Below are 21,789 nucleotides of genomic sequence, written 5' to 3'. Positions count from 1 at the left end.
GCGGTCCCCCAAGTCCAGCACCCTGGTCCAGCCAGTGGCCAAGAGGAAACAGGCGGACAGCGGCCATTCCCATGGCCAACAAGCTGCCACTGAAAACCAACAAACACGGCGGAGGAGGCCTCCCTCTGATGATGCCTCCGAGCACTGGGAGTCAAGAGGCTGACTGCCTCTGGCTGTGGAGGTTCCCTGGCCATCGCAATGCCCACAGGCAGTGAATCCCACAGTGTAGATACTTGTTGGGTGAGGAACTCTTTCCTTAAGTTTGTCCTGAATCTCCTGCACATCAACATCATTCTGTAACCCTGAATGCTAATGTTATAGGAAAGGGAGAAAAAAAATTCCCTCTGTCCACATGCTTCACCCTGCACGTAATTTTACAAACCTGTCTTTCCCCTCCTTTTTTTTCCTAAAGTGAAACGGCCCAGATTCTCCAGCCTTTCCTTGTAGGAAAGGCGTTTAAGCCCCTTAGTTGTCTGGGTTGCCCTGCTTCTCCACTTTTTTCCAGCTCTGCAATATCCTTTTGGAGAAGCGAGTTGCACAAGTGAAAGGGAAGCTGCAGAAGGCAGAATTAACCAAGCTCTCAGGAAAAGGACATTAAAAAAAAATTTGGAGACAATGAAGTCCCAAATATAAAGGAAGGTGGAAAATGGTGTGTGTGTGTGTGGGGGGGGGGGAAGCTGCCTGCCTCCCACCTGCTCGTATTTTCATCCAAAGAGCTCAGAGCAGCCACTTCACTTTGACTCTTCCCCCATTTTACCCACGCAACGCTTTGGGAAGAGGGCGGCCCCAGGGTACACACTGGCTTTTGTGGCACAGGGGCATTTGAGCCTGTGCCTGTCTAGTCCTATACTGGCTCTAGCAAAGAGAAGGAGAAATGAAGGAAGCTCAGGATCACAGGCTGCTTTCAAGGGCACCGGCACGTAAAACAGCCTGACCCTGTGAAGCCTGGGCCTTCCCAGACTTTTCACCGCACAGCATGCCTACTCGGCAAATCCGCACGTGCTGTTCGGCTTCAGGCCTTGAGAAGGCCGACGCGCTGCTCTGCCATCCTGAGACACCGCCTGCAAAATAAACCCAGGAAGAGCCTTCTCTTGCAGCAGGCAAACAGCTTAGAGGGCCTGGAAGCTTGAAGCGGGTCACTCAGCCCCCTGCCTGGGGGGTGGGTGGGTGGGGGGTAGCTAAAGAGACGCGCAACCACTGTCGTGCGGGTGGAGACTGGCCACCCTGCGCCCTCCCACGCAGCCCCCTTGCTCTGGCCTCGGAGCAGCCTCCCAAAGCTGCAGCAGCAAGGCAAGGGCCGCCGGCACCCAAGCGGCATCTCTGCCGCTGCCACTTGTTGCCAGAACGTCTGGGGTGTGTGTGTGTGTGTGTGTGTGTGTGTGTGTGTGTGTTGCTTTCCCCAAGGCGGCCCCCCTCCCTCCCTCCCTCCCTCCCTCCGTGCCGCCACAAGCCAGCCAGCAGAAGGCCCTTTAGCCAGGACACCGGAAAGACCCAGACCCACAAAAAAGCCTCCCCCCTCCCCCCCTCCCTCCCATGCAGCTGCAACATCCCCTGAGCAGTGACCCCCACCCCGGGCGCCAGAGGAAAAGGTGGGGCAGGAGCTTCTCTCCCCGGGGGAGAGAGAACAGGGGGAGCCATTCCGGAGGGCGTCGTGAGACTGGAAGAATGGGGGGGGTGGCTAAAGAGGGGCACACTCGACCCTGGAGAGCCCCCTCCCCACTCCAGACGGAAGCCCGCCGGGTGACCTGGGGGGGGGGCGTCACACAGCCTTCTCTCTCTCCCAGCCCCCGCAGAGGCCGGCCAGGGCCAACCCCCCCACCCCTCCTGACGCCCCCTTTGCCTTGAAAAGCCTGGGGGGGGGCATAAGTCAGCTGTGACTGGGCAGCTGCGCCCACCACCGCCAAGGGTGGGGGAGGGGGTTGTAAAGGAGGCTGGAAGAAAATCTGGGGGGGGGGAGTGGCTGAGCTTCCGGGTGCCCCCCGCACGGGGCGGGGGGGCTCTCCTCCTGCCTGAAGGAGGGGCCCCCGCCTGGCCCACAGCCCCTCTGCCCAGCAGGGCGGCACCCCAGTGGGGTGGGGGGGGCGATGCTGCCCTCCCCCGAGCGCCCCCCCAGGGTCCCGCGGAACCCCCCCTCCTCCCGGGCCTGGCGGGGGGGCCCTTTTCCTCCGGCGCCTGAGGCCCGCCGGCCCGGCCCGGCCCCCCTCCCGTCCTGCGGGGGCCGCCCTCACCTGGGGGGGGGGTCCCCGTGCGGGTGGCGGCGGCGGCGGCGGGGGGGGGGGCTCTGCCCTCCTGGTCCTCCCGCTTCAAAATGGCGGCGCCGAAGGGGGCGGGGCGGGGGGCAGCCGGCCGGAGGAGCGCCCCTCCCCCCGCGCATGCGCGCCTGGCCGCCTCTGAAGGCCCCCCCCAACCGCCCCCCGCCCCGGGGGACCGGGGGGGGGCTGGCCTTAGGCTCATGGAGCTGGGGGGGGGGGAGAGAGAGAGAGAGGCCCGCCCTGGTGGTGTGTGGGCGGAAGAAGGGGTCCCGCCGCCCGGGGACACGGGGGGACTCCTCGTCCCCGAAGCCCCCTCCCCTGCCCCGCACTGGCCCGCCGCGGAGCCCCCCCCCCTCTCCCTCCCCTCACGACGGGGGCGCAGAGTCCGGCCCTGGGAGCGGCCCTGCAACCCACCGGGCGCCTGCGAAAGAGGCGTGGCGACACGGGGGGGGGGGCCACACACACACACACACTCCCCCCCCCCGACTGCTTCCTCACGAGCAGGGCCTCCTCCTGGCAGAGGCACAGGCTCCCTCCTCGGGGGGTGGGGGGGCTTCCGGGGAGGTTTCCCAGCCATGCGGCTTCTGCGACCTTGGGGGGGGGATTGGCGGGGGGGGGGGCACCGTTTTAAACGGATTAGTTTCCTGAACATAACCGCCCCTGGCCACTGCTATTTTTTAATGTTCAGGCCAGTACCGCAACCGTGCGGCGGAACACAACGACGACGTCTCACGAAAAGGTTTTGTGCTTTGATTCGTTCCCCGAGACCCCTGTGGTTGAACACCGGTTCGGGGCGGGGGGGCGGGGGGGGCGGGGGGCCGGGGGGGGGGCCCCAAGCGGTTCTGCGTTTCTGGGGTTGGCGCGCGGCGCGGCCCCCAGGGGGCGCTGTGTCCGCGCTGCGCAGGCGCCCTGGCGGCCCGGGCGGGGGGGGTGGGGGCGGCGGCGGCGTTGGGCATGGCGGGGGGTGGTCGTGGCCCCTCGCCGGCGCTGCCCTGGGGCCGCCTCTCGGCCTGGCTGGAGTGTGCCTGCGCCGTCACCTTCGACCCGGAGCTGGGGCAGGCGCTGGAGGTGGGGGGGGGATGTCGGGGCGGGGGGGCCCCCTCTCCCCCCCCCGGCCGGTCTGAGCCGGCCCTTCATCCTCTTCTCTCCCCCCTCCCCTCTCTCTCTCTCTCTCTCTCTCTCTCTCTTTCCGGGGCGCAGCTGGTGTACCCCCCCGACTACGCGCTGACGGAGAAGGAGGTGGGTGGGTGGGTGGGCGCCCTCCGGGCCGGGGGGAGGGGAGCGGGGGGGTCCCCTCCCTCTCCCCCTCTCCCCCCCCGCGCTCGCTGACGGCTGCCCGGGGCGCGTGTCTTGCAGAGGACGAGCATCTGCTACCTGGCCTTCCCGGACTCCTACTCAGGTGGGGGCGCGGCGCGGGGGCTGGGGGAGGGGAGCTGGGCCTGCCTGCCGAGCTGGGGGGGGGGGGCGCCTGCCCTGCCTTGGCCCCTGTCCCGGGGGGGGGGCTGCCCCATCTCCTGGGCGGAGGGCTCTTCCGGGCCTCTTCTGACCCCCTGCCCCCCCCACCTCCTCCTGCTCTTGTCCTCCCGGAGGAGGGGGCTTCGGGGTCCTAGGGGAGCCCCCACCCCCCCTCCGGCCCTTCCTCTCTTGCAGGCAGCCTGGGAGACACCCAGTTCAGCTTCCGCCTCCGCCAGTCGGGCTGGCAGCGGGGCCGCCTGGGGCACGAGGAGGAGGAGGAGGAGGGCTGGCGGTATGACCGAGGGGCCCCCCTCTGGCTGCAGGTCAGTGGCACCCAGGGGAGACCCCCACGACACCCCCCCACACACACACGGGGGGGCGCCTTTGCAATGGCCCTGCTGGCCCCACTGCCAGAGGGAAGGGGTCGCGCCGGGAGGGATGCCCCACTTGCCCCGGCCCCTCACTGGAAGGGCCCCCTCCCCAAGAGCAGCTGCAAGGGCGGAGGAGGCCTTGCCTTGCCATGGGAGGAGGAGGAAGCCCCCCCACCCACCCCGTGCCAGCTGAGCTGCATTCTGACCCACGTTTTGGAAGGGGGGGAGGGGGCTGGCGAGCGTCAGCTGCCGTCAGTCAAGCAGCCGCTGTGTGCTGACGCCCCGGCTCCTCTGGTGCCGGTGTGAGTGGCGGATCTCTGCTGGACGGCCCAGCCAACACCGGAGGGTTGTGGCTCAGGGCCAGTTGTAGCAGGGACGGGGGGGGGGGGCACAGATGCTGATGCATCTGCTTCATTATTTAGGGGGTAGTTCTGCCCGAGGCCGCTTTCCAAGTGAGACCCTCTGCTTCCCCCCTGCAGCGGGAGCCTGCCCATTACTTTGGCTATGTGTATTTCCGGCAAGTCAAAGACAACTCCGTGAAGAGAGGCTATTTCCAGAAGGTGAGCGGTGGTGGCGCTCCGAGGCGTGGCTGCACAAAGCCCTCCGGCCACCTCTCAGGGCTGCCCCTCTCAGGGCTGCCCTTGGAGGTGGTGCGGCCCCTCTGCTAGGGAAGGCCCAGCTGCAGCGGGCAGAATTACAAAGTGCCCACCATGAGTCCCGCCGGGCTGTCTCCGCCTGCTCTCTGCACCACCAGCGTTTCTGGGGGCTGCCCACACCGGCAGGAGCCGCAGAGTGTGGGATAGAAGAGCCCAGGTAGGACGTTGGCCCAGGTAGTTTGGGCTGATGTTGGACTCCCGATGTGAGAATTGCTTCACTGACTTCATAAAAGAATGGAAAAGAGCAACACTCTCCTACACGTGAAGCGGTCTCTTACTGAATCAGACCATTGGTCCAAAGGCAGGCCCCATCTAGAGTGCATTACAGAAGTCCACAGGTGCCGGCGTGGTGTAGTGGTTAAGAGCGGTGGACTCTGATCTGGAGAACCAGGTTCGATGCCCCACTCCTCCACATGAGCGGCGGAGGCTAATCTGGTGAACTGGGTTGATTTCCCCACTCCTCCACATGAAGCCAGACCTTGGGCTCACAGGGTGTCTGTTGTGGGGAGGGGAAGGGAAGGTGACAGTAAGCCAGTCTGCGTCTCCCTTAAGTGGTAGAGAAAGTCGGCATGTCAAAACCAACTGTTCTTCTAACCGGGATGTGGTTGGAGCACGAGGCGCTGGCCCGCTCATGCTGTTCAAGGAAGGGCTATCGCTGGCCTCTCATCCAGAGCATCAAAGGTGCCACCGAGGAGGAGGAGGAGGAGGAGGCCGGATTCCCCAGCTGTGGGCCAGGGTCAGCACCACCCCCAAGCTACAAGCCTGCTCTTTCAGGGGGAGCCCCGCCACCTCCGTGACCGGCAGACACCCCAGGCTTTGAGCAGCATCTCCAGTGGCCGACAGGACCTCCCCCTTGCCTGGATTGAGCTTCCATTTATCAGGCCTCAGCCATCCCATGACCTTCTCCAAGCACCTGTTCAGGACTTGTCCAGAACCCCCCCCCCAACTCAAGGAAAGGAGAGGGTGCGCTGGAGTCTTACACGCATGGCTTCATGCTATACCTTTTGAATGAGTACGGCTTTGTCTTAAGGAGCATTTCACTCATTCCATAGGGAAACAGGAATTTGTGTCTCTGTGCTCCCGAAAATTTCCCAGCTTCTTTTTTCCCATGGGGACTATTGAGAAAAAGTCCTTCCTGCCTTTAGCTCCTGGAGAATGTTGTTTCAAGGGGTTTTGTTGTTAGCCTGCCCCATGGAGAGCTGTGCTGTTTTGCAGGTATCCTTTTTTCTCACCTCGCTTCCTGACTCTCACCTGGTTTGCTCGCTCTTGTCGGTGTTTTTGAGACCACCGTAGGGCTTCTGTTGTAGAAGGAAATGCAGGATATAAATACTTTAGATGTGCCACCTGCCCCACACGTGCCGTAGAAGGGCCCAAAGGAGCCCAGCTGGTGAGCCCCTCCCTTGCAGGAGCATCGGGGCAGTGTGGCGTCATCGTGGGCATAGGCGCAGGCCACCCATTCTTGCCTGGGGGGGGGGGTTCCTCTCTCTTTCAGTCCCTCGTCCTGGTGTCTCGCCTGCCTTACGTGAACCTTTTCCAGTGTCTGCTGCAGCTCATTGCTCCCGAGTACTTCGACAAGCTGGACCCGTGTTTGGAGGCCGGTGAGGAGCGGGAGCTTTGGTGCGGGTGGCTGCCTTGCTCGCGGAGGGGCGTGCTCTGAGCGCAGGGAAGTAGCCCATCCAGCTCACATGCACCGCCCCATCTGCCTGGCATCGGTGTTGCATCCTTGTCCTCTCTGTGTGGGGGAGAGATGCACGGCTCCCCAGCTGGAGAGGGGATGGTGCTTGTGGGAGGCTCCATAGGGACATGTCCAAGACCCACATGAGCAGGAGCTGGCCTTGCTGGGATGGCTCAGGGTTAGGGCTCGCTCGATTTCTCACAGCCAGCGGCTGGTGAGAGGGAGCGGGCGGGGGTGGGGGGGAGGCAGCCATCAGGAGCCCAGGGCAGGCAAATACTTTTCTTTTAAAAAAAATATTTTTCAGAGGGGTCAACAAAACATACAGGCATACACATCAGATTCTTACATTATTCTGGAACTTACTCTATAGTTTCAATTCAATCATACATTCTTTGGATTGGTTCTTGTAGGTTATCCGGGCTGTGTAACCGTGGTCTTGGTATTTTCTTTCCTGACGTTTCGCCAGCAGCTGTGGCCAGCATCTTCAGAGGAGTAACACTGAAGGACAGTGTCTCTCAGTGTCAAGTGTGTAGGAAGAGTAATATATAGTCAGAAAGGGGTGACGCGGAAGCCAAGCGGATTGGCAGTCTGTCCAGGATACCCATCAGAAAGTCCATGGCCACATAGAAAAAGTGTAGTTTATTTTACAGTGCAGAAATATATACAGATACTCCTTTCACACTCTCCGCTCATAACATCCCGCCTAGAACTGCGGTTTCACTTCAATATATACACCTGGTGGTTGCAGCCACCAATCACAGTAGATACCCAATTACCCTGGCATTGCTACTGCATTGCATCAGCCACCTGGCTATAGCTGGATCAGGCCAGCTTTCTCTAGCTCCCCAGGTACTTTCCAGGCTGATTACATCATCCTTAGATCACACTGATCTATCCTGCACCTGTCAAACTAACTGACAGACTTGTAATCTTGACAAGGGGTTGGGTTTGAGCTGAATCATTGTCCTGCAAAAAGTATCAAAGGTAATGTGCTAATCATTGTCCTGCAAGTATCAAGATAATGTGCTAATGAGGGGGTGGTATGTTAATATGGAACCATTGTATCCTGAAGTGATCTGTTAATGTGTGAAATCCAAAGCTAATCTGCATGGCTATTGTGGACTGTAGTCTTTGTTAGTCTGGAGGTTTTCAGGACAGGAAGCCAAGCCTTATTCATTCTTAAACTCTTCTTTTCTGTTGAAGTTGTGCTGATGTTTATGATTTTCAATGGCTTCTCTGTGCAATCTGACAAAATAGTTGGTAGAACTGTCCAGTCTTTCAGTGTCTTGGAATAAGACCCTGTGTCCTGTTTGTGTCAGTCCATGTTCAGCCACTGCTGATTTCTCAGGTTGGCCAAGTCTGCAGTATCTTTCATGTTCTTTGAAACCTTGTTTGTATGCTGCGTTTTGTTGTCCCGATGTAAACTTGTCCACAGCTGCAAGGTATACGATATACTCCTGCAGAGGTGAGGGGGGGTCTCTTTTGCCTTTTGCTGATCGTAGCATCTGTTGTATTTTCTTGGTGGGTTTAAACACTGTTTGTAGGTTATGTTTTTTCAAAAGTTTCTCCATCCGATCAGTGACTCCTTTAATAAATGGCAAGAATACCTTTCCTATGGGAGACTGTTTTTCCTGAGTTTTCTGATTTTTGTTTGGTTTAATGGCCCTTCTGATTTCATTTCTGGAATAGCCGTTTGCTAGCAGTGCGTGATTTAGATGAATTTCTTCCTTGAGAAAACAGAGTGTCACTTACCTGTAACTGTTGTTCATCTGGTGGATCTTCTATGCAGTAACACATTGGGACTGCGCAGGCCAGCCATGGATAAGATTTGTCAGCTTCTAGCAAAATCGAAAGTGAGAGTGCTCCCCCTCCCCTCGGGGCATGCAGCCTTCCCGCCCAGCGGTCACATGTTTTTTCAAAAGTTTCTCCATCCTATCAGTGACTCCTTTAATAAATGGAAAGAATACCTTTCCTATGGGAGACTGTTTTTCCTGAGTTTTCTGATTTTTGTTTGGTTTAATGGCCCTTCTGATTTCATTTCTGGAATAGCTGTTTGCTAGCAGTGCGTGATTTAGATGATTAGTTTCTTCCTTGAGAAACTGTGGTTCACAGATCCGTCTTGCACGGTCCATTAATGTTTTGATTATTCCTCTTTTCTGTCGGGGGTGGTGGTTGGAGTTTTTGTGTAAGTAGCGATCTGTGTGAGTTGGTTTCCGGTAGACCTTGTGACCTAACTGAAAGTTTGTTTTACGGATGACAAGGGTATCAAGAAATGGGAGTTTACCCTCAATTTCCTTTTCCATGGTAAACTGAATGTTTGGATAGATATTATTGAGATGGTTTAGAAAGTCCATTAATTTTTCTTCGCCATGGCTCCAAATAGTAAATGTATCATCTACGAACCTGAACCAGACTGTAGGTTTGTAAGGTGCCGATTCTAATGCTGTCTTTTCAAAACAATCCATGTAAAAGTTTGCTATTACTGGACTGAGTGGACTTCCCATAGCTACTCCATCAATCTGTTCATAAAATTCTTTATCCCATAGGAAATAACTTGTTGTCAAACAATGGTGAAATAAGGCTGTTATATCTTCCGGAAAAATCTGGTTAATCAATGAGATTGTGTCTTTTACTGGAACCTTGGTAAAGAGGGATACAACATCAAAACTGACTAATATATCCTGTGGATCGAGTCTCAACGGACTGATTTTGTTGATGAAATGAGTTGAATCTTTGATGTAAGAAGTGGTTTTTCCAATGTGGTCCTGTAGGAGGGTGGTCTAATATCTAGCTAATTCATATGTTGGGGAACCAATGGTGCTCACGATGGGTTGGAGTGGGACGGATAACCTACAAGAACCAATGAACTCTGACCGTGAAAGCCTTCGACAATATTCTTTGGATTATTATGTTTTCATATTTTAGAATAGATTTTTTTACTTATTTCTTACATTCTATTATTTTTTATTAATTAACAACTATATAATCAAAGAATGTTTTCCATTTATCATAAAACTCATAGGTTGATCTCTTGTGCACTAAAGATGTTAGTTTAGCCGTAGTCGCATATTCCGCTTTCTCCTTTCCTTTTATCCCTTAGAAGCTCCTTGATCAATTGATCTTGAGCAGCATATATCTAGTGTTGGAGGGATATAAGGATTGAAACAAATCTTGCCACTGACAATGTAGCCTTGGGGTCCCTGTCGCTTAGTAAAAAAGGCATTATGTCAGTCACAGAGGCATTGGATTTGTATATTAAAAGGGGGGAAATGTAGTGTATTCCGCTTTCTTGCATATTCCACTCTAGCCGCTGTCACCATATACTTAAATAGTTCATTATATATTTTGGTATGTTATCTGGCAGAATATTTAGCAACATATATTTTGGATTTAACACAAACTTGATATTCAATATTCTTTGCATTTCATCATGTACCATTTCCCAATATTTTCTTGCTTTTTTACAAGTCCAGCAAATACTTTTCTTGACCACTTGAGAATAGCTTGGCTCCCCCGCAGCTCGGGTGTGTTCTTGGAGCTGGCGGTGGGATGCTGGGAATCAGAGGAAGGGCTTGTTGCCTTGGGGGTGTCACCGTCCTTCTTCAACAGCCCAGCTGGCCAGTGGAGGTGCCCCCCCCTTCAATTTGGGCGAAAGGCCTGGCAGCAGCTTGGCCCATCAGGGTCGTGGGCAGAACGGGCAAGCGCTGATGTGGCTGGGTGGTGGGCCGGAACGCTGCCTGCCTCTGCTCTGCTTCTCTGCTTTACTTGCGTGATGTTTATTGGCTTTAAAAGCGGCTTACCGTTCAAATGAATTTTGTGTCTTGCTGTGGAGCCAATAGGGGGGTGGGGAGGTTAGGTGGTGCCACCCTGTGGGCCAGAAGGAAAACAAGGCTTCCTTTTGTGCTTTGGTTTCTCCCCAGTGTGCAGCGAGATTGACCAGTGGCCGCCTCCGGAGCCCGGCCAGACGCTGAACCTGCCTGTGATGGGTGTTGTCATTCAGGTGTCTAGCGGGGGGTTCTTCCCTTCCCACGGGGACAGGGTGGAGGGGGCATTCTCATGACTCCCACTCCCTGTGATGTGTTCTGTTGCACAGGTGAGAGTTCCCTCAAGGGTGGACAACCCTGGATCTAGCCCTGACATGCCAGTCAACCAGGAGGTGAGAGCTTCCTGGGTGGGATCGTCATGAGATGCTCTGTGCCAGCAGGCGTCTTTGGCATTGTGTGTGTGTGTGATCTGTAAACACACTCTGCCTGTTCTCCATGTGCAGCATGCTGTTTGAGGGGCAACTGAGGTTTTTTTTTACTGGTGCTGAGGACCTGAAACTGGCCCTCAGGTTGGGCCAGGTCACAGGAGGCTGGAAGTGTGGAAGAAGACCTGTGTTGTACTTATGATGCCATCTTGCAGCAAGCTCCTCCCAGGTGGGCATGACACAGTCAGGAGGAAGTTGCCCAGGGGTTATTATACCAAGCCGTTTGTTATTGCCCAGTTACTCCATGTACTTTGGAAACTTTTTAAAAATTTGCTTAGAGACAATGATCCTACGATTACTTTGGCGGTAGCAAAATTCTTTTTATCCCTTGCGTCAAACAAAGAAAAAAATAATACAATTTTTCTTGCTGCTCAAGATTTGTGAACCGATGAGCTTCCAAGGGAATAAAAGGAAAGGAAATACGATGCTAGAGTGGCCTTGAGCCGCCTCCCCTGCCCCATGCGCGCCCCAGTCTCTGGCACTGGAGGAGGGGGGGGTTGTGCGTGTGGTGCTTTTCTGAGCTTCTGTAGATCAGCCTATCTGTGGGGTGGGTGAGGGCCCCTCCAGAGTTGGCCCCACCAGATTCCCAGGGTGGCTGCTGAGTAATGACCTTCTTAGGCTGATGTCAAAGTGAAGAGGGCGGGATTCTTGAAAGACCGCCGGTCCAGCTGAGCATCTCGGGCTCTGAAGTCACTGCCTTTCTGTTTCACGCAGAACCCCTTGCCAGCCCCGCTTGTTGTCAGCAGTGTCTCCGAACTGGACCTCTTTCGGTGAGTGCTGTGCCTTCCCCTCCCCCGGGTGACTGGGGCCTGGGAGACCAGGAGGTGCAGTCAGGCCTGGGGGGCAGACCAAGGGCATCGAAGGGCAGCTCCTCTAGCAGGGCAGGTGGCGAGAGGATGAAGCAGGAAGCCCAACGGCGGGAGTTGCGGATTCTCCTTTCTTCAGACAGGCCTCCTGTGGCACATCAGGCTGAGGGAAAGTTGGGGGCTACCCCCTAGCGTGGTTCTCCAGTAACGGTTTGGTCTAGCCAGTTGATATCTCATCGAGGGTCAGGTGGGCTTCCTTGGCCCACCAGGGTGGGGCTGGGATGGTTCATGCCCAAGAAGGCCTCGGTCCAGGGCTGGACTGAGGGCTGGTCTCTTGGCATGGCACCCTCCTCGCTTGAAGTCCAGGCAGTGAGGCACGGGCAGCAGGGCCCCTGTTTGAGCCCGTGCCGCCCGGCTGCCTCAATTGTGCCTCTTCCACCCACTAAAAATAATTAAGAAGCAGCCTTATTCTGAGTAGGTGCTTTTCCAGGCATGCTGGCCAAGGTTTCCTGTTAGCTGGGGATGTTGGCTGAACCTGAGAACTCAGGTGTGCACACGGCCACTGATCTGCAGCCTCCCCGCCCCCACGTGACGTTTCCCTCCATCCATCCGCTCAGTTTGGTCGCGGCTCCTCTGACTGGCTGCAGCTGTCCAGGGTTTCAGGCACAGAAGGATCCTTCTTGGCATCTGCTCTCTACGGTTTTTTAATGGGAGACACTGGCAGGGTTTGAACCCAGGACCTGCTGCTTGCAACGTACATGTGTTGCTACTGAAGGGTGGTCTGTCACATGAAACTGAGAAGCTTGAAACTGCAGCGATTGGGACGCTTCTCCCTCGTGGTGCCCCTGGCCCCCTTGCCTGTCCGGGCTTGTGGGGACTTGGTGAGCGGCCCTCGTTCTGTCTGCCAGTCTGTGGAGAGGCTTGTGTGTGCGTGTGTGTCTCCCTCCCCTTCCCCGCCGGGCCTGCCCCTCATCACTGCCTCCCCCCACCTGGCCTCCGGCCACAGGTGTTTCCAGCCCATGCTGACCCACGTGCAGATGCTGTGGGAGCTGATGCTGCTGGCGGAGCCTCTGGTGGTGATGGCCCCGTCACCGGCTGTCTCTTCGGAAGTGGTTCTGGCGCTGACCAGGTAATTGGCTCGGATTCCGAGCCCACCTCGCCCCATGGGCGTTGCTCTCCATCGTCATTCGGGGAACCTCTGTTGGCCGACCACGAGCTGGTTGACAGACGTCCTGTGGCGGGGTGGGGGGAGGTTTGGCCAGCTTGGCAGGCCAGTGAGCAGGATTTCTCCGCCTGACCCCCCAAGAGAGCTCCTCCCTCCCTCCCTCCCTCCCTCCAGCTGCCTGGCTCCTCTGAAGTACTGCTGCGACTACCGTCCCTATTTCACCATCCATGACAGCGAGTTCAAAGAGTACACCACCCGGACGCAGGCCCCGTAAGTGCCCCCCCAGCCAGGCCTTCGCAGTGGTGAGGGCGGGGCAGTGGGGTGTTCCTCCGAGGATTCCCTCCTCTCTCTCTCTCTCTCTCACTGGCCTCTTCCTCCTCAGGCCGAATGTTGTGCTGGGGGTCACAAACCCCTTTTTTATCAAGACGCTGCAACAGTGGCCCCACATCCTCCGCCTGGGGGAGCTCAAGATGGCTGGTAATGGGACGATGCAGTGGAACACCTCCCCCCCCCCCCCGGGCAGAGAGTCCTGTGCGAGGGGGGGGAGTGTGGGGGCAGAGCTGGGGTGGGAGCTGAGTTTAGGTCCTCTGCTCCTGAATGGGGGGCAGGGGGACACCCCTCTCCTTTTGGTGGAAGGAGCATGGCTCTTGTGACCCTTGGAATGGAGCAGCTGGGGCTGTAAAACCTGGCCCTACCGTGATTTGTCTTCCCTTGCAGGTGACCTGCCCAAGCAGGTAAAGGTGAAGAAACTGGCCAAGCTGAAGTCCCTGGATGCCAAGCCAGGTACCCCGCCTGCTGTGGGTGTAGTCTTGAGCTGCCCCCCTCCCTGCAGATGCTGGGCTGCGAGCAACTCACAACCGCAGAGTTGGAGTGCTGCAGGGGATCTGGTGGGAGCTGGCTCACCCCCAGAAAAGCTTCATAGAATCATAAGAGTTGGAAGCGACCACCAGGGTCATCTAGTCCAACCCCCCTATACAATGCATGAAATTGACAACTACCTCCCCGCACCACACTCCCAGTGACCCCTACTCCGTGGCCAGAAGATGGTATGTCTTTTTCTCCGCCCTGTAACAGCACATTCAGAAGCTGCTGTGAGGTTATTTATTTGCATCCTGCTTTTCTGCCTGGCAAGAGCCCTCAAAGCAGCAGGGCCATTACAGAGGCACTAAAATCAGTATTGAAAACAATGTGCATGTTTATAAAATAGCAAATTAAAACAAAGAGGAAGGAGGATCGATAACGGAACAAGCCAAAGAACTGCAAATCTTCACCCTCTGGATGGTATAGATAGAGGGAGAGAGATTCATCTCCCTGGGGAAGAAATTCCGCAGTTTTGGTGCCTCAACTGGGGAAGGGCCCTTTCTCGGTTTGCCACCTGTCTAGCCTCGGATAGCGGGGCATCTGGAGCAGGGCCCCCCAAAAATGGTGGGGTAGGCAGTCCTTAAGGTGTGCTGGTTGCATCTGAGGCTTTTCGCGGGTAAGCCCTGGGCTCTCCAACGCTGGCCTCAGGATGGCATGGGTGCAGCTGGCTGCCTGTGGCAAAGCGTGCCATCTCCCTTTTGGCGGTCTTGGCGGGGCTCCTTCTCCAGCCTTCTCTTTCTCTTGCCACCTCTAGGACTTTACTCATCATACAAACCATTTTTGCACAAGGACAAGGCCCTCATCAAGAGACTCTTAAAGGTGAGCAGAGGCTGGTGGGGGGGAGTGGCTCTTGACATGGGCAGGGACCCCCTTTCCATCCTCGGTGTCTGTCTTCTGGACCCGCAGGGGAGGTCAAGCAGTTGCTTCGTGTGCAGCCTCCCATCTAATTGGGAAGGTAGGATGGCTCTGAGGTGGGGAATTTGGGGCAGCCACCCAGCCCAGCTCCTCCAGCCAAGCAGCAGTAGCCGCCGAAATCTGGCCAGAGAAGGAGGAGCAAGTTCAGTCCAGGCTGCGTTCCGCCACTCCTCGCACTGCGAGGGTTTGGCTTTTCCCAGAATCTCGGACATGCCAGATCTCTGGATTCTCTTGGCCAGGGACGGACCGATGCTCCCTGGCCGGGATGCTCGGGGCCAGCCCTCTTGCCCTCCAGAGCAACCTGGTCAGGGCTGCTCTTGCCCCTGGACATCATGCCTTCTTGCCCTTTTTGCCCCCCTCCCCCCGCAGGGCATCCACAAAAAGCGTCCCTCCGAAGCCCAGAGTGCCCTGCTGAGGCGACACCTCTTGGAGCTCACGCAGAGCTTCATCATCCCCTTGGTGAGTAGTGGGGGTGGCGGGTGGGCAGGCAGGAGGGGGGTGGGGGAGAGCTGCTCCCTCAGCCGACATCCCTGCCTGGAAGGCACTTGAGGTGCTTAGGGAAGGCTACCCTGCCTCTCAGAGGCTCCCTCCAGCAGACCCCACCGCCCCCCCTTTGGTGGCACTCAGCTGCGTTGCATCTCTCCCCTCCTCCAAGAGGGCTTTGCTCTTGTGCTGGGGGGGGGGTGGGCTTTTCTGTCCCATGGCTTGCTTGCGAGGAGCACCATGTGTGGAGGGATGGGGTGGCCCTGACTTCTTATCCGCTTCTCCCCCAGGAGCACTACCTGGCCAGCCTGATGCCGCTGCAAAGAGCCGTCACGCCCTGGAAGGTGCGGCGCTCCCCACCCCCGCCTCGGCGGCAGCTGCAGAGAGCTGCCCAGGGGGAACTTGGAGGCATCTCTTCAGCTCCCCAGTTCTGGGCCAAGACAGGCTGCCCCCACCCCCACAGCTGCTCAGCCCAGGAAGCTCTGCGGCACATGGCTCTGTGCTGTGGGGGGGGGGGGAGGCAGGCAGTGAAGCAGCAGCTTGGAGCTCAAGGGTGGCGTCTTCTGGCTTTTTCTTTACTGTGCTGGTGCTAGTATAGAGTCCGTCCCCCCCCCCCCGGGATACTCAGCCCTGTGGATGGCTAAGAGGTGCTTGCTTGAAGCTCCTTCATGGGAGGGTCCCAGCAGGCTGAGCACACGCAGGCTTTGTTCTTCCTCCTTGTCTTGCCCCTCCTCCACGCAGAATCCCCCTCCCATCCGCCCGTTCCAGCAGGAGGAATTCCTCAAGACCCTCGAGCATGCCGGGCCTCAGCTCACCTGCGTGATCAAAGGGGACTGGATTGGCCTGTACAGGTAGGCCGGAGGCAAATGACTGAACAAGCAGGGTCCTGCAGCCCTGGTGGAGCCGGGCCTCTTGAGGGGGGCAACGTAGGATCCTGGGCTGTGAGCCAGAACAATGGGTCTCAGAGCCGACCAGGCTTGTTTCTGAGCGAGGCTCAAGGCCCCCAGTGCAAGAAGTGGAACAACGGCTACAAGGTGGTTAAGTCCGGCAGTCACCCCGGGGGAAAGTTGCTCCCAAATTCCTACCCTGTGAAGGAATTACCTTTCAAGCCCCCTTTGTTTGGGTTTCCTGGAGGCTGGAAGACCCCATGGAAACATCTTGGGGGTTGTAGTGGATGGTTTGATGAAAGTGGTCAGCTCAGCGTGTGGCAGCAGCACAAAAAATGCCACGCTGGGGATCACTGAGGAAGGGATTGAAAGTGATGTGAAATGGCTGACGTTGTAATGCCCCTGAGTAGATCTATGGAGAAGCCTCATTTGGAATCCTGTGAGCAGTTCTAGTCACCGTGTCTTGAAAAGGACGTGGCAGAGTTGGAAGAACGACTCAAGAGGGCACCCCCCCACCCCGAGATGACTCGGGGGTGGTGGTGTTTGGAGCACCCTTCCCTACGAGGAAAGACTTAAGAATAGGGGACATTTCGCTATAGAAAAAAGGCGGCTGGAGGGAGCTCGATAGAGGTTTACATGATTGTGAGATGGACAAGGTGGATCTAGAGAGCGTTTTCTCTAAACACTAGGATAGGGAAGTACCCACTTAAGTTAATGGGCCGTTGGGGCAGGACAAACAAAAGGCAATACTTCTTCACTCAATGACTGAGTGGTGAAATTTTCAGTGGGTGTAGTGAGGGCTGCAAGCATGGGTATCTTTTAAAGAGGGGTGGGCAGATTCATGGAGAATATATGCATCAACAATAATTAAAGTGAGCCTCCACATTTAGAGGCAGTCAACCTCCAACTCCCAGTGCTCGGAGGCAGCATCGGGAAGGCCTTGGCCTCCATGCCCTGTAGCTGGCCTTCCAGGATCACTGGTGAGCTGCCATGGGCGGAAAGCTGCTGAAATAGACAGACTGCTGGCCTGATCCAGCAGGACTTTTCTTATGCTGGAGAGCTGTTAATGTCTCCATTTTATAGGGGAGATTGGTAAACTGAAGTTCAACTCTGTAACTTACTATTCTGGTCTTCCGTGTATCCTAACCGTGTAGTAGAGGAACTCATGAGATAGCCATTTCTATGTTTAAATGACCTCAGTAACTGAAATTCACCTTGACCTGTAGCAGATAAAAAAGTCCTCTCCCCACAACAGTGCATAATGGCGCAAAGGTCCTCTGCAGCCCTGGCTCCTTGTCATCTTCTTAGAGAGAAAAACCCTAACCCCTTCAGCCTCCGCACCGAGGGAGAGCTTCAGTTGCTCAGTGGTTTGAGGCACTTTTTGAGATGGGGTCAGAGAATGGTCTCACCCCGAGGGAGATGCCCCGCTCCCTTCGTATAGGCAAGGAATGTTAATGCCAGCAGCTTTATTTCCAGCCCTTTTCCTAATGATCGCTGGCGTGGTCTTTGTGTGTGTTAAGTGCCGTCAAGTCGCTTCCGACTCATGGCGACCCTAAGTCCTCCAAAATGTCCTATCTTTGACAGCCTTGCTCAGATCTTGCAAATTGAAGGCTGTGGCTTCCTTTATTGAGTCAATCCATCTCTTGTTGGGTCTTCCTCTTTTCCTGCTGCCCTCAACTTTTCCTATCATGACGGTCTTTTCCAGTGACTCTTGTCGTCTCATGACGTGACCAAAATACGACAGCCTCAGTTTAGTCATTTTAGCTTCTAGGGTCAGTTCAGGCTTGATTTGATCTATAACCCACTGATTTGTTTTTTTGGCAGTCCACGGAATCCGCAACACTCTCCTCCAACACCACATTTCAAAGGAATCTATTTTCTTCCTATCAGCTTTCTTCATTGTCCAGCTTTCACACCCATACATAGTAATAGGGAATATAATGGCATGAATTAATCTAGTCTTGGTGGCCAGAGTCTCATCCTTACACTTCAAAATCTTTTCTAGCTCCTTCATGGCTGCCCTTCCCAGTCTCAATCTCCTTCTAATTTCTTGGCTGCAGTCTCCCTTTTGGTTGATGGTGGAGCCAAGGAATAGAAAGTCTTGTACAATTTCAGTTTCCTCATTGTCAACCTTAAAGTTGTGTAATTCTCCTGTAGTCATTACTTTTGTTTTCTTGATGTTCAGCTGCAGTCCTGCTTTGGCACTTTCTCTTTTTACTTTCAGCAGTAGTTGTTTCAAATCTTCACTATTTTCTGCCAATAATGTAGTGTCATCAGCATATCTCAAATTATTAATGTTCCTCCCTCCAATTTTCACTCCACCTTCATCTAAATCTAATCCTGCTTTCCTAATTATATGTTCTGCATATAGATTGAAGAGATAGGGAGATAAAATACATCCTTGTCTGACACCTTTGCCAATTGGAAACCATTCCGTTTCTCCATATTCTGTTCTAACTGTGGCCTCTTGTCCAGAGTACAGGTTGCACATCAAAACAATCAGATGTAGTGGCACACCCATTTCCTTTAAAACCAGCCATAGCTTTTCATGATCCACACAGTCAAAAGCTTTGCTGTAATCTATGAAACACAAGCTGATTTTCTTCTGAAATTCTCTCGTATGCTATAATGCTCCATTAACCAGTGTATATTTGCAATATGATCTCTAGTGCCTCTTCCTTTTCTGAAACCAGCTTGAACATCAGGCATTTCTCGTTCCATATATGGTAACAGCCTTTGCTGTAAGATTTTGAGCATCACTTTACTTGCATGAGAAATTAATGCAATGGTCCGATAGTTGTTGCAATCTTTGATGTCTCCTTTCTTGGGAATTGGAATGTAAATGGATCGTTTCCAGACTGTGGGCCATTGTTTTGTTTTCCATATCTGTTGGCATATTCTTGTCAAGATTTTGATGGACTCCGTTTCTGTGGCTTAGAATAGCTCTATTGATATCCAATCTGCTCCTGGTGATTTGTTTCTCCCGATTGCTCTCAGTGCAGCTTTCACTTCACTTTCTAAAATTGTAGGTTCTTCTTCAAAAGATTCTTCTTGGAAAGAATCTTTTGTCCTTTCATCTCTTCTGTATAGTCCTTCAGTGTATTGTTCCCACCTTTTCTTTATTTTGTCCTGTTCAGTTAATGTATTTCCATGCTGATCTTTCAGCATGCCTAACCGTGCTTTAAATTTCCCTTTGATTTCTTGGATCTTGTGGAACAGATCTCTTGTTCTTCCTTTTTTGTTGTTCTCTTCTATTTCTTTACACTGGTTATTATAATAGGTCTCTTTGTCTCTACGTGCTAGTCGCTGGAACGTTGCACTTAGACTTTTGATTCTATTTCTGTCACCTTCTACTTTTGCTTCTCGTCTATCTCTGGCAATTTTAAGAGTTTCCTCAGACATCCATCGAGGTTTTTCTTTTCTTTTGGCTACAGGAATAGTCTTTGCACTTTCTTCCTTGATAATATCTCTAGTTTCCACCCATAGTTCTTCAGGTTTACATTCACTTGAACTTAGTAATGCAAATCTGTTCCTTACATGGTCTTTAAACTCTTCAGGAATATTGCTTAGATTGTATTTTGGTGCTATGAATGTTTTGGTCTTTGGTGCCAGCCTATTGGTGCCCCCTGAACTGCTCTGGTTCTTCCGGAGCCTGAGATCACTTCCCCTTTCATCAGAACTTCAGAGAAGCTCTGTAGGTCAGACCCATCCTGTTGCCGCCGTCCAGTGGCAGAGCACAGCGGCCTCAGAGGCCAAAGACACCGCCCAGCCAGGGGTATTCAGATGTGCCATCATTCACCATCATACCTAGAGACAGACTCGCTCTCCATGAATTTGGGCGATTCCCTTTTTAAAGCCACTTAAGCCAGTTGCCACCACGACATTCTGTGGGAACAGATTCCACAGGTTGTCATGTGAAGAACTTCCTTTTGTCTGTCCTGAATCTCCTGCCCATCAGCTTCACTGGATGCTTCCCCCCCCCACCTCCGCTTTTAGTACTGTTCTTTCTACCCGCCATGCAGGGTTTTATCCCCCGCCCACTTTGTCCTGTTTTATACCCCGCCCACTGGGTCCTGCTTTCGATTGTTTCGCACCTTTTTTAATTGTTTAGCCTTTTCGGGCTTCCCTATGCCCTTTTCTGAGACGAGGTGACCAGGCCCATGCAGGCTGTTTCAAAGGCATCCACTCCACAGGTGGAGTCAAGGGTGTTGCAGTAGGAGCCCTTCTGTTCTCAGTCCCTTCGTAATTATTATAATTCACAGTGGGTAGCCGTGTTAGTCTGTCTGCAGTAGTAGAAAAGGGCAAGAGTCCAGTAGCACCTGAAAGACTAACAAAAATATTTTCTGGTAGGGTATGAGAAAATATTTTTGTTAGTCTTTAAGGTACTACTGGACTCTTGCCCTTTTCGTAATTATTATTTACTAATACTACTACGAAAAGACTGAAAACAGAACAGCTCCTACTGCAATGCCCTTGTCTTCGCCAGTGGGGTGGCTGCCTTTGGAACAGCCTGCATGGGGGCTGGTCACCTCATCTCAGACAGGACTACTGGGCTGCACACTTGACGTCTCTCCTCGGATTCCAGGTGACTTGTGAACAGTATAGTTCGGGCCGGGGGTGGGGGGTTCTTCACCATGCTTCCCTCCATCGTTTTAGTGAATACCAATTGGCTGTGTTAGCTGAAGTGAGCTTCCTTGTTCAGGGGTAGCATATTTATGGTTTGCCAGGCACTGGGAATGGTTTGCCAGGCACAGCCCTCGCCTTCTGGCCCTGCTGACGCATTTCCTAAGACTTCTGGCTGGTAACTGTGCCAAGGGAGAGGGCAGGTGGAGGTCCCTCCGGTGCCAGCCCTGCCAGGGGATTCTGGCCGCGGAGGCCCTCCGTGCTGCCCAGCCCCTTCCATTTGACACCCCCCTCTCCTCCCGCCCCCGGAAAGGCGATTCTTCAGGTCCCCCAACTTCGATGGATGGTACCGCCAGAGGCACAAGGAGATGGCACACAAGCTGGAGGCGCTGCACCTGGAGGCGATCTCGGAGGCAGTATGTAGCCCAGGGCAGGAAGGGTGGCGTCGTGTGCCATGCCAAGGACTCCTTGGCGCCAGGGGTGCTGGCGGGTGGTGTTCCTGCCACGGCTTCGTCCTGCTGGAGAGTCCTGGGCGGGCCCTGGCAGTGGCCTGGGGCGGGCCTGTCTGCAGCTGGGAGGCAGCAAGGGACGGGTGCCGTGGCTGCCTTCTTCCCATACTGGCTTCTGCTTGAAGAAAGAAGTGGGCTTGGGCAACCTGGCTTCTGAAGCACTCTAGAGTGTGTGTGTGGGGGGGGGGTTGATGATCCCACAGGCTCTTCCTTCATTGTCACTGGAATCCCTGTTGTCCCCCTGTATGTCGACATGGCCGGAGTACAATCCTCAGGGTCTCTGAACAGTCACTCCCGGGAAACAGTTGGGCTTACAGAGAGCCTCGAGCAGGCGGAGCTGGAGGCCCACCGAATCCCGTGTTCTGTAAAATGGCCCCAGCAACCTGGAGCGGTGGGGAGGGGCCCTCCTGGCCACACTTCCTTGCCCACCCCCTGGTCTTGCAATGAGGCAAAGGGGGGTGTCTTTCCTTCCTTCCTTCCTGCAGAACATTGGGACCTGGATGAAGCACAAGTCCGAGGTGGAGGTCGTTGACCTGGTGCTGAAACTCCGCGAAAAGCTGGTGAGCTGCCTCCCCCTCCCTTGACTTGACAGAGTCCTGCTGATTTCATTCATTTATACCCCATTTTTCTTCCCAATGGGAGAAATCTTTTGGTGTTGAGAGTGTCCCCCAGGGAAGGCGTGGGGGGCAGAGTTTAAAGGTGAGATCCCAGAGCCTCCAACTCTTGGAGTTCAGCCCAGAATCATGGCAGAATCAAACAAACCTTTTCCTGCATATGAAACACTTCAGGCTACTCTGTGGGAAACAAAACCCGTGGGTATAGTTAGCCTGGAGAGGAGAAGACTGAGAGGGGACATGATAACCATCTTCAAGTACTTGAAGG

At 54.7% G+C, this 21,789-nt stretch overlaps 1 protein-coding gene across 1 annotated transcript; it reads left to right on the top strand.

Annotated features, from left to right (window-relative positions):
• Positions 1-3,206: 3,206 nt before the first annotated feature.
• Positions 3,207-21,491, top strand: DENND6B (DENN domain containing 6B). The gene is made up of 19 exons (XM_056846677.1): positions 3,207-3,320; positions 3,453-3,491; positions 3,609-3,651; positions 3,903-4,030; positions 4,558-4,638; positions 6,227-6,332; positions 10,330-10,409; positions 10,503-10,565; positions 11,373-11,428; positions 12,471-12,593; positions 12,804-12,899; positions 13,012-13,106; positions 13,347-13,412; positions 14,245-14,309; positions 14,775-14,864; positions 15,179-15,232; positions 15,630-15,739; positions 20,712-20,814; positions 21,393-21,491. The coding sequence occupies exons 1-19, from the start codon at positions 3,207-3,209 to the stop codon at positions 21,489-21,491; spliced, it is 1,611 nt and encodes a 536-aa protein (XP_056702655.1).
• The last annotated feature ends 298 nt before the right edge of the window (positions 21,492-21,789 follow it).

This window comes from Euleptes europaea, chromosome 3 (assembly GCF_029931775.1).
Source record: "Euleptes europaea isolate rEulEur1 chromosome 3, rEulEur1.hap1, whole genome shotgun sequence".
In the NCBI taxonomy this organism is placed as follows: domain Eukaryota; kingdom Metazoa; phylum Chordata; class Lepidosauria; order Squamata; family Sphaerodactylidae; genus Euleptes; species Euleptes europaea.
This window is presented reverse-complemented; position numbering and strand designations above follow the sequence as displayed.

What these genes read in the sequence shown, in the direction of transcription:
- DENND6B (XM_056846677.1), top strand. Translation starts at nt 3,207, where the DNA reads ATGGCGGGGGGTGGTCGTGGCCCCTCGCCGGCGCTGCCCTGGGGCCGC. An exon ending in AGAGAGGCTATTTCCAGAAG is followed by an intron (nt 4,639 to 6,226) that starts GTGAGCGGTGGT and finishes TCTCTCTTTCAG; the next exon opens with TCCCTCGTCCTGGTGTCTCG. An exon ending in GGGGGAGCTCAAGATGGCTG is followed by an intron (nt 13,107 to 13,346) that starts GTAATGGGACGA and finishes CTTCCCTTGCAG; the next exon opens with GTGACCTGCCCAAGCAGGTA.